General features: G+C 47.8%; 1 protein-coding gene across 1 annotated transcript in view; it reads left to right on the forward strand.

The window, feature by feature from the left end:
• Positions 1 to 12349, forward strand: part of LOC144937132 (sodium/potassium/calcium exchanger 3-like) — a 134440-nt gene that overhangs the window by 69669 nt on the left and 52422 nt on the right. The window contains exons 6-7 of the mRNA XM_078864425.1: positions 1402 to 1505; positions 2300 to 2374. Coding sequence (XP_078720551.1) covers positions 1402 to 1505; positions 2300 to 2374 — 179 coding nt within the window. The remainder of the gene's footprint in view (positions 1 to 1401; positions 1506 to 2299; positions 2375 to 12349) is intronic.

Below are 12349 nucleotides of genomic sequence, written 5' to 3' on the forward strand. Positions count from 1 at the left end.
CGAGTTACGGCTGACGGTGGTGGGGGGGGGGGCAGTTGTGGCAGTGTCCGTCGTTTGTTCATGACGGTTTCTGGATTCCACAGAGTTTAATTTAAACCCTCGGGAATTTAGAAGCCAGGGAAAATAAACCAGTTCGTGGAACTTTTCGGAGGCACAAATAATATGTTGTGGAAACTTCAAATAAAACAAAACAAAAAAACCCTCCCATATGAAATTGGGCACCAGTTTAAAAGAATAACTGAGCGAACGGGTACAATTTCTCAGGTCATAATTATAGATTTTTCTCTGTTGGGTTTAGTTGATGAAAGCCAAAAAACGTACACCACCAAAAGGGATGGGAAGACTTCCTTTGAGACAAAGCTATTTACCTCATACTTAAAATCATCTGGTGATGATGGTTGAGTGGGTGATTGGGTGAATAATGGAGTGGGTGAGCAAGCGAGTTGTGGTTGTTACCTGCCACTGTTAGACGCGTTGGCAAGATGTTAACTACCTCGCCTGGTATACAGGAGGTCGCGGGTCCGATCCAGACCCTTATGCCTGCTGTATATTTGGAGTTTGCGTGTCTCTATCTCCTCGTGGTCTGGTGGATTTTTCTCCGGGTCCTCCGGATTTTCCCTGCACATTTCGAATCAACATCACGCATTTAGAGTATTTTGCTGCTATACATTTCCACGTGACAAGCCACTTCGTTGAGCTTTCATTTGTGGCCAGGTCGCTTCTCACAAAGCGCTATACAGCTCAATGTGCATTACCTGGTAAAATAGAAATAGTAATAAATAGTACCGTAGTAGTAGTAGTAAAATATAGGACTTACTTGCACCTGCACCTAACTTTTTCTACTTGCTCTCGGAATATATTTCCACAGTTGTTTTGCTTATTCTCGTGTGTTCTGTTTGCGGCCGTTAAATGTCTCGTTTGTTGGTTGTGCGATGTTCCGTAAGGTCCCCTCCGAGTTGTTCTCTACAATAGTTCTGTTTTTGTCACTTTTGTTTTGTTGCTGCTGCTGCTGTGCTCACGCACCACGAATCTCCCTTGTAAAACAGCCAGGCAGCTGGATAAAGGGGCAATAAGCCGTGTAACAAATCCAATACACTTTAACCTGCAGCCTAGTGGTTGTGGAATGTGTCTGGTAAACAAGAATCCTCCACGTGGGTGCAGGAAATCGACGAGTGAAGCTGTGTGTACGTACGTTGAACTTCTTTCGCACCGTACGTAGCCAACCTTGCTGATTGGAGGCGCACTGGAACAAATAACCGTGCTCGAAGCCATCAAAGAGCGATACGGAGGTGACTGACCGCCGGTGAGGGAACGGAGTGAATCGGTGAGTGCTGGACCATCAATCCGCCATTAACCTGACCGCTCGTCAAACGACTGCCCCCACCGCCCCCCCACCCCCAGGTGTGTTCATCACCAAGGGTGACGTGGGCGTTGGCACCATCGTGGGCTCGGCCGTCTTCAACATCCTCTGCATCGTCGGCGTCTGCGGGATCTTTGCAGGCCAGGTGGGCACCCTGCCCCCCCCCCCCCCCTGCACGCCGCCCGTAGTCTCGTCTCCGCCCTGCTGTCCTCGCCATCGTCATCGTCATCACGGTCACCGTCGTCATCACCGTCGCTCTCATCATCTTCACCGGTATCGTCGTCAACATCATCGTTGTCACCTTCACAGTCATCGTCATCACCATCATCATCTTCACCATCACCGTCATCATCACCGTCATCATCACCGTCATCATCACCATCATCATCATCACCGTCGCTCTCATCGTCTTCACCTTTGTCATCGTCACCATCATCATCGTTACCATCACCGTCATCATCATCACCATCACCGTCATCATCATCTTCATCAACGTCACTGTCATCGTCATTCGCCGTCAGCCGCGATCTCTCCGCGGAACGGTGAAGCGCGTGCCCCCCCCGGTGGCGAGTGATTTCCAAACCGATGGCTTTGGCACAGAGTTGGCAACCCAGCTGATGACCTGTGCACGTGATGAGCAAGACGGGTTTGTGCTCGGTGCTACGAACCCCTGCGTGACAAGTGGGCCGAGCCTTGCCCAATCCTGGCCAGCTGGCTCCAAGACTTAACGAACCAACTCGCCAACTAAAGCCCGTGCGCGTGTCCACCGCGACGCGCACACAATCCTCCCAGCCTTGTCCAGACTACCGCCTCGAAAGAGGCGACCGTGTGGCCGTCGTAAAGTTTTAGGCCACAAAGTCAAAGAGGAGGCGTAAACGGAGTGGGGGTGGTTGAGGGGGGGGGGTGGCCTGTTAATTTGTCGCGCCCGCTTCCTTGCAGGTGGTGTGCCTCACGTGGTGGCCCATCTGCAGGGATTCCGTCTACTACACCTTCTCCGTGATCGCCCTCATCCTGGTGAGAGCGACGGGCACGGCGCTCGCTCGCCAACACGACCGCCACCCCCCCCCCCCTCGCTTGAATCGCCTCGCCTCAGCGAGCGTTTCTTTCACCTTGAGCGACTTAAGATTTTATTTAACAATAATTATTATATCGCGGTTTGTTTTTTCGGTGTTTCCCCTGCCCCCCGAGCGTGTGGTGGCGTTCTGTTTCTGCCCGCCCGCCCGCGGGGCCGTTAGTCACGCTGCTGCCACCTGGGGAGGTTGGCGCATCCCCTCTTGCACGTGGCGCAAATCGCGGCCGTAAATATTCTGGCCCGCAACTCGCCCCATCGCCGGCGATAAGAGCTCGTGCTATAACCGCGTCCGGCGACGTGCGGAAAGCGTCCCGTTCTGAACGCCGCGGTATCGCACGGCACGTCCAACGCCTCCTTGACGCAAGTCGCCACGAGTGCTCCAGAGCTCGTCGGGTGTGGAATGCTGAGCAGTGGATTTTTGAGCCTGCTTCGGGCTTCGTACGGGTGGGGACCTGGGCTTTGCCGGGAGTTGTAGGAGCAGGGGTGGCGGGTCAGGGCTGCGAGGTGGCCCTCCTGTGTGTGGGATTTCTCCGGAGTTTCTCAAGTCTCCTCCCCACGTGAAGCCAAAACACTCAACGTTTGTTAGGTGCAGCCTCCCAGCTCTTGTCAACGCTTACCTCTGGCCCATTTGTGTTAGGGGGAGGGCCCCATTGCCTGAAGCGTCTCGCCTATTTTATATTTGCATTTCAATTTTAAGGTCACACATGGTTATCGTTGGGATCGGCCAAACATTCCCAATCCAGGACCCTCCTGAACACGGGTCTTGGGGAACTCTGTGAGGTGTTCCTGGGTCGTTAATTTACATTGTAATTATTGTTACTATTTTTATATATTTTTTTCCTCGTGACTTTTTTCGTGTGATGTTTTGCATATAATATTATTGTAATGTTTTCCACTGGTCCAGTGCACAGAGCCTTAATTTTCCTTCAAGATTGTTGATACTTAAAAAAAACACATTTTTTATGTTTGGGTTTTTTGTATCCTGCGTAATTTGGCTGTGCAAAGACGAGTGCGTGGTTTGTAAATAAATAATGGGCGACATCGGCGGTCGACGCTCAGACACGCATTTCAATACAGCTCTACACATTCGGCATTAACACCGCCGTACGACGTCAAAACATACCATCGGCTGATGTTTTAAGGCAATCTCCAAACTGCAGCGAGAATGCGTGTGTGCGTGTATTTTGATGTTGGCCCATTGGGAAGCAGGCAGGTCGTGCATCTGCCAGTCATCTCGGTCGGCCCTTAACACCCGGGTCTGTCCCGTGACCTCCTGCCAGCAACGAGCCTTCCGCACTTCACGTGACGGCCTCAGAGTACACCTAGCCTGGCACAGGCGCCGTGGTGACATATCCACCACTTAGTGGTGAACAGCGGCTGCTGTTGTCGTATAATCGTATACACGCACGTATACGCATACGGAGCGTGTCTGCCAGTTTAATGGCTGAAAGGTTTATCACTTTTAAGCAGTAAAAATGTAGATATTAGTCATTTTGACCCAACGCAACAGATGTTATGACCTGTTATGTCTATATTGTGTAGCAATAGAAATATTAATTGACTCGGATTGCAAAATCTTGGCACACAGGATAATTATTACATTGAAGGCAACAATCTGCTCCGAGTCCTGGTTCACCTTCACAGATGTGTCTGCCTGCTACAGATTGTGGCTCTGGAAAGGCACGTCAGTTTAACACGTAGGCTTTCACAATTGTAGATGTTGTGGATTTGCTCTCCAACACACCGGTGTGCTGTACTCATAGCGAATTGGTTATGTTCTGTTTACGTGACAAACCTTGCTTATTGAATGTGTCGGGTGGTGGCGGGTTTAACGGCACATTTATATTTACGCGATCGAACCCCCAAAAAAACTACATTATGGAAAGACACGTGTTAGTGGTTTGGATTAAATACTAAATATATTTATAATTAAGGAACCAGATTCTTCGTGCATGCATAGGCACACACCTCAGATTATCGCAGTTTTGCTATGTACAGTGTGAAAGAAGTTCAACATACATACTTCACTAAAACGCTCTGCATTTATCATTAACACTGCCTCATAACATGGAGATTTCTTAGGAGCTGACGATTCAGGCATTGGCCCTTCTTCAACGTGAATCTGTGTGTGTGTGAGAGAGAGGTAGGTTTATGATTTTAAAACAATTTGGATTTCCATGTTTTTGGGAGATTGACATTACGTGAATAATTAATACAACGTCGCGTTAACCCGAGTGACGTCACCAGATGCTGCGTGATACAGGTTTTGGCGGGAAAGGCACAAGAGTGACTTCTTATAGAGTGACATTTCCTGCGACATCTTGCTATAACATCATATTTTCGGATCCGTCTAAAATCTCGTGCCTTGGCCCAATTTTCACACTTTTTAGAAAAGTCCGAAAATTGGGAATACATCTCGCGGGGTTGTGTGTGTGTAATTCATCTATACATGGCGACCCACTTACAGATGGCCCTCTGATATTCAATCGCCCGTTTATTCTCATCGGGCGATTGAATATTGTGAGACCCATGGCACACCCATCATCCAGCAGTGGAGGAGGTGAGGATTGGTGGATCACACACAGATGTTGTGAATAAAAAACCTTCCCATGGGTGTCAAGAAGGTGCCATACCCTGGCTTTCCAGGAGACGGTAGTACAGCAAAATGTGGACTCCACCTGTTCCATCTGCATGATTACCACCTCACACCCTGTGGGTTTTCTCCACGTGCCCGGTGTCTTCCCTCATGTATAAACACTCGTTAATTGGCCGATAACACCTTAATATATGGAGGACTGCAGAGCTTGGAGGAAAGAATCTGGCACTGGCTGGTTACCTCCTTGCACCTCGGATTCATTTCCCTCTCTCTTCACGAGTGAGCGATTGCCGTGCAGCGCATTCAAAGTTGACATGATAATTATTATGAATATTGGGAGAGAGTTGAAACATTTAAAGCTTGTGTTAAGACGGGTGGGATGGACGTGTGGAGGCTTTGAAATCACGTGCTTATTTTTCTCCGCAATTTCTCCCGATGTATTTAACTGAGGGCCTCTATCAAATGTGTAACCACATGCATATTACCGTGAGCAAATCTGCCAGTGGAATAAAAAAAATTCCACTTGTAGACATTAACACATTCCACTGGAATGGAATGTACATCCCAAAATAATTTGTGTGGTTATTTTCAGCAATTAAAAAAGCGAATCGTATACATTTATATTTTTAAAAATCCCAGATGGTGGTTGTTGGACCTAAACGCGTTGGGAGCACTTTTTTTGTACGTGGGTGCGCTCTGCCCGTTGGGATTGTACAAACGCCGTAACAGTAATTGCGACCCAGATTGCGAAAATCTCGTCAAGCGGGGAACAGAGTCCACAGTGTTCTCTTTCGCAGCTGTGATAGAATTAATAATTAACACCTCTGCCTACCGCAACATATATATATACCCATATCAATCTAGGGTTCAATAAGGATTTTTTCATCGCAGCACATCCAAAAAAAATGCGTGTGTTCATTATCAGCATGCGACACGTGCAATGTCATCAGTTGTATACATTATATATATATGCACCGAAGCTTATTGGAATTATATTGCTCTGCAGGTTTGAATTAACAAGCTTTCATAAATATTGCAAGTGAGAAAACGTACAAACAAGCTCTGATGTTTTGGCCGGAGATGCGAATGGTTTTTTTTTTGTTTGCTACCGCGAATCGCATTGTAACCTTTCTCTCTCTCTCTGAATCGGTATTGATGACATTTGGCTTGCCGTGTCTTTTTGTTAATCCTCTCGTCGTGGATTTGTCGGCCAGCTTTTGGAAACATTGAGGGGGGAAGGGGTGGGCGGGGGGGTTGGGGGTGGGAAACCCCTCACAAAAGGAAATGGCATTAAATTCCTACCGAATGATGATCTTGCCACAAACTGGAGACACTAATTTCACAAGCGTGATTGGCTTGAGAGAGAGCCGTTTGTTTTGAAGGGCGATGACAGCCCTAGGCAGTTAAGTCGATGTATGCAGCATTATCGTTATTAAAATGCATTTACAGAATAAATACGACTACAAAAGTGGGGATGGGAAGGTAGGTAAACAATTTTTTTTACAGTTTCATGAATTGCGTTTAAATTGCAGTTGTATACTGAATGTCATCTGTTGTAGTGGTAGCCACTGCGCTATGAAGCCGGCGACATTATTTAAATTCTTGGCCAAGATTAAAGTCATTGGAGAATGATATCTAAACCGGTCCTGGACCCTGGACCGATCCTGGACCCCTCTCCCACCACCCACATCCCCCAACAAAGAAAAAAATCCCCCGTGTAGCCTTAAACAGACCGTTGGGGCAAGTGCTGTAAGCAAAGGCCTATGAAGGCCGGCATGTCACACGAGGGAGTGAGTGACCAGCACCACGCCCGGCCGCGTTTGTCTCCCCAGTGCTGATATTTACACACCGCACCAGGTACTCCCTCCCCTACTCCCCCCTACCCCACGCCCCCTACCTCCCCCCCCCCCCTTCAACAACCTGAATGGCTCCACAATGTGAAGTATGGTCAAACAACCCCCATAATTGACACAGCATTAGGAAAGCCTTCATCCAGTGGTGGATTAACAAAGGGGTTGTAAATTATTATTATTATTGTTACGTATAATTATACTGTACATGCACACAGAGACTTGCTCTTTTTTGCTGGTGTATAAAAGTCCGTGTAATGTAATTGTGTCCCACTGTGTTGTTGTATTTGAGAAGAACTGTAATTATCAGCCGAACAAAATGAGAAAGTGATGTCTCATTATTCACGCTGCCTGGTAATTTTTTTGGTTTAATATCCACATTGAGTTTTGTTCCGCACGGAATTGTTTTATTTGTTTTTGTATGTTATATGTACTTCTACCGTACAGAGAGCATCGTTATATTTAACGCGAGCTGCTATTGATTTTAAAAGAATAAGGCACGATCATATATCTCATGAAACCGCTCCACTGCTATTTTCTGTGGAGGTGTGCTCTCCGATTTTTTTAAGCCATCGGTCACTCGACCGATGATCAGTTCCATTATTCGACTAATCTAATCTTTGTAATATAAAGTCTCACACCTCTTCTTGGTTCTTTCGGTAAAGTCACGTAGAATGGAAATAATAAAATAATAAATAATAAAACATTATAAAATAATTCTCACGACGTTTCGGCCACAACGCAAGCAGCCGTCCTCAGGTGAAGAATAGGTCTGTCGAGAAGACAGAATCTGAATCGAGAAGACAGAGTCTGAATCGACAGACGTATTCTTCACCTGAGGACGGCTGCTTGCGTTGTGGCCGAAACGTCGTGAGAATTATTTAATGTTTTATTTTTATTATTTTATTATTTCCATTCTACGTGACTTTACCGAAAGAACCAAGAAGATGAATCCCTGCAGTCACGAAAGCTTTAAATCGAAATCTTACATCTCTATTCCCATGTGCGTGCCACTGGAAGTGGGGTGATGGCAGTGTTCGGTGACCTCATCGGCATCATCATCATCAGCAGCAGCAGTCGCGCCACTCTGGGCACGTCTTGCAAGAAGGGGGGTTTCCGGCCTTCAGGTGGCAGCAAGCGATGTGTGTGTGGCCCAAGCAATCGACCAGGGAAAAAAAAATATCGATTATATATATTTTTTTTGCTGATTGACCGACTCGATTGAACGAATAATCGCCCCGGCTGTAATCGTAAACACCGCTTGTGATGGTTAGCCCAGCGCCCCCCACCCCCCTACTCTGGCGCTATCACCACTGAACTTGACGTAACAATACTCTTTGGTTCTTTCGGTAAAGTCACGTAGATAGAAAAATAACTGTGTTGTGGCCGAAACGTCGTGAGAATTTTAGTATGTTTTATTTTTATTATTTTATTATTTCCCTTCTACGTGACTTTACCGAAAGATGCAAGAATATGAATCCCTGCAGTCACGAAAGCTTTAAATCGAAAAATAACTAATAGATCAAGTTCAAGTTCATTTATTAGGTATAGCCCTGTGAGCCATTCGGCTCTTGAATCGGGTGCAACCGCAACAAACAAAAAACATCTTAAAGTGAATATGTGACTAAGTGCAAACAGAAAATCCAAGAAAAGACAGCAAAATATTGCAGAAAAAGCACCGTACACCAACGCTGTGTGCAAACATCCCAGTGGGATGCAAGTCAAACAACAACAACCACAAGACAACTTAGATTAAGGCCATCAGTCTAACTCTGTACTACAACAAACAAACATGGCTAAACCAATACACTTTTCGAAATCACCAAAATAAAGCCATGAAAGCAATGAAAAAGCAATCATAGGAACTGTGACGGAATTTTCACAATAAATGGCATAAACAACATGTACTACCAAAACCCTGCAGCCATAGCTGGCTGCATGAGTCACTCCACAACAACAGGAGCATCAATCGATCACAACACAAGCAATCGTCTTCAGGTGAAACAATACAGCAGGCGCACTGCTGAGACAGGAAAGAATGTAGCGGGAGAGCTACTGCAGACAAAGGTTATACAGGTTTGAGATGGGTACAACCCAAGGGTAAGTGGGCGGGGCAATGGATGGAATTTGCAAGTCAATGTAAGATCGCAGAGCTCGGCAAACCTCGGCTAATCCGTAATGGGCGAGAGGGTGGGGGTGAAATTCACAGATCGAACAAGGTGATCGAGAGAAAAAGAAAAAAGATAAAACTTAGCAAACTTAGAAATATAATGCAACTCAGAGAGTCGGCCAACACAACAGCTTAACACTTTACCTGGTTGATCAACGTCCTTCCAAAGATTTACAAATTTTGCATCCATCTTCTCGGCTGAAGTCACGTCTGAGTTGTGTGGAAATCCTCCCCGTAGAGGCGGTTCAATCTTGATTTGAAGCTTTCGTGACTGCAGGAATTCATACTTTTTGGTTCTTTCGGTAAGAACCAAAGAGTATGAACAACTCAGAGTCGTGAGCGGGTAGTAACAACGCCACGGAAGCCACCAAGTCCTTAACACTGCCCCGTGGCCTTTCCAGCGCCATCGCCGCTTTCATGTGACAATAGGGGCCGTTCTCAATGCCACCGGGCGATCGGAGCGCTCCTAAGCAGAGTGGGGGGGGGAGATGTTGATGCGCCTGGGGGGTGCGATGTGTTTTACTCGCACGGGACACTGCAAGGCCCACTAAGCGCCACGTGTTGTCGCGCGGAAACTCCGAGATGATTTATTTATTCGGTTGCAATTGTGGAATCCTTTCACTTAATGGGATTCCTTCTCTCTCTCTCTCTTTGTCCCTCTCTGCCGCAATTTTCTTGAGAAGTTACAATACATTCTGCTGAACATAGCCCGTTTCTGCGATGGCGGTGAGGTTTGTTTGTTTTTCTAATATACACATACAAAACTATTAATTCATTGATTCAATGTCTTTTTGGAGTCAGAACTCGCCCCCGCTAAAGAGGTCATCACAATACTTTACAGTATAAATTAAACTAAGGTAGTCCTACCTACAAAATCAAGACACGTATAAAAAAAATATCTAAAAATTAGAGAACACACTCAAGGAAAATGTGAAAGGAAAAAAATGGCATTCGTTCATAATAGGGATTTTATGAAGAACCTAATCAAAAGCAATTACAAAATACGGTATAATCTTATTCGCGTCAAATTGGGCAATTGCAGCAGCAGCAGCGACGATGACGCTCTCAGAGAATCACCCGGACGCGTCTTTGGCGACACGTTTGCGAATCGCTCACAGTTTCACTCACCCCGCTTCGTCGCTCTTTAGGGGGGGGGCAGGGAGGGGGGTTATTTTTGAAGTCAAGACGGAGGAAGAGGAGGCGGGGGGATGGGACGCAATTCATCTTTATTAAGCAGCGTACACACACGGATGTGCTTGAGCACGCGTTGAGAAAGGAACATTTTTCTTGACGGAGCGAGAGGAATCGCAGCAAAATTTTCTTTTTTACTGTTGCCTCTCTGTCTGTACAGAACGAGTCGTACATTTTTTCTCTCTCTCTCGCTCGCCCAAATTAAACGGCTTTCTTTGCTGGATCGTTACTCTTGACACATCGGTGGCCGTGGGAGGACGGTTCGCCTTCCACTTGTCAGCTCATCTGCCGACTCCGTGCCCTCCCATCCCTGGCCGTCGCGGCGGGATGAGGAGGAAGAGGATGAGGAGAAGGAGGCGAGAGGGGGGAGGGGTTGCTTTGAAGCGAGTGGTGTGAGGCGAGCCCTGCGACGTGTGGGTTGGGTTAGCGATGGTGTTATGGGTCGCTGGCCTTTGTGTGGGTGTGCGTGTGTGGGCGCATGTGTCAAGCATGTATCTGTGAGTGTATGTGCCCGTGGTGGGGAGCGGTGGTGTAGCGGTTAGCGCGCTGCGCTACGAACCTGGCGACCCGAGTTCAATTCCTGCCAACACAGGTGACGATTATCTGAATTGGTCATGGGCCTCCCCTAGGTCGACTCAGCCGAAAATGGGTACCTGGTGCGGTGTGTAAACATCGTCACTGGGGAGACCGGGCGTGGTGCTGGCCACCCACCCCCTCGTCTGCTGTGTCGGCCTTTATAGGTGCTCGCTAACAGCACTTGCTCCTACAGTCTGTGCAGGCTATACGGGGGATCTTTGTCTTTGGGGAGCTAACAGCCCTTGCTCCTACAGTGTGTGCAGGAAATACGGGAGATCCTTGTGTAGTGTCTTCAAAAATTACTCACACCTTCACTTAAAGCTTTCGTGACTGCAGGAATTCTTATTCTTTGGGTCTTTCGGTAAAGTCACGTAGATAGGTTCAAAGAAAATAACGAAAAAATAATAAAAACGTCGTAGTTTTTTGTTATTTTTTGTCATTTTCTTTGAAGCTATCTACGTGACTTTACCGAAAGACCCAAATAATATTACTCAAACTGACACGTTGCAACAAGTCACCTGCTTACACTCTGTGCAAACCTCATGTTGCAACGCGCGCACCTGTTTGCCCTCCGTTGTACCCGCATTACTGTGCGCGCCACATATTTCTCTCCTCTACACTTGTATTCGTCTTGGGGAGCGGTAGTGCAGCTGGTAACTCGCTGCGCTACGAAATCGTCGACCCGACTTGGATTCCCGCTCATGGCCAACATCACCAGTGACGATTATCTGAATCGGTCCGGGGCCTCCCCTTGGTCGACTCGGCCTCAAATGAGTACCTGGTATGGTGTGTAAACATCGCTACTTGGGAGACAAAGGCGGCCGGGCGTGGTGCTGGCCACCCACCCTTCCGTGTGCTGTGCCGGCCTTTATAGGGTGCTCGCTAACAGCACTTGCTCCTACTGTTAAGACTATAGGGGATATTTGTGTTTATACTGCGCACGTATGTTATTAGGAGCAGTCGGTTGAGAGGTGGTGCAGTGGTTAACGCACTCCACTTATCACCACAGTTAACATCATTCCTGGGACTCCCCAGGATCGACTCAGCCTTAAATCAGCGCAGGCATGGTGCTGGCCAACCCAATAGCGTCTCTTGTGCTCCAATGCCAGCTTCAATAGTTGCCCCACTTAGCCGAAACTTGTCTGTTCAGGCTCTGAAGGTGGTGGGGGGGGGGGCGCTTTGCCGCGTGACCTCATCTGTGCACGTTCCCCAGTTTCCGCCACGGTGGTCCTGCCACACGCGGCTTCCAAGGTTACGAGGAGACTTGACGGCTGGCTTGGCGCACCGCGTGGCTGGCACACACACACCGCGTGTGGGGATATTAACCACACGTCCCCCGGGGGTAGGGAGGGGGAGGGGGCGGGGGGGGGGAAGGAGGCGCGCCCCGCACGACGATGCCCGCGCCACTGCGGTTCGTACCCAGCTCCGAGACCCGTGAAAGGGGAAGTGTTGTTGTACCAGTCCGCGGGTAACTGGAGGGCAGGAGGATATGGCCCCAAGGCTGGAGAACTTAAAGGCCGACACCAGTGAAATT

The sequence above is a fragment of the Lampetra fluviatilis genome, chromosome 18 (genome assembly GCF_964198595.1).
Source record: "Lampetra fluviatilis chromosome 18, kcLamFluv1.1, whole genome shotgun sequence".
NCBI lineage: Eukaryota > Metazoa > Chordata > Hyperoartia > Petromyzontiformes > Petromyzontidae > Lampetra > Lampetra fluviatilis.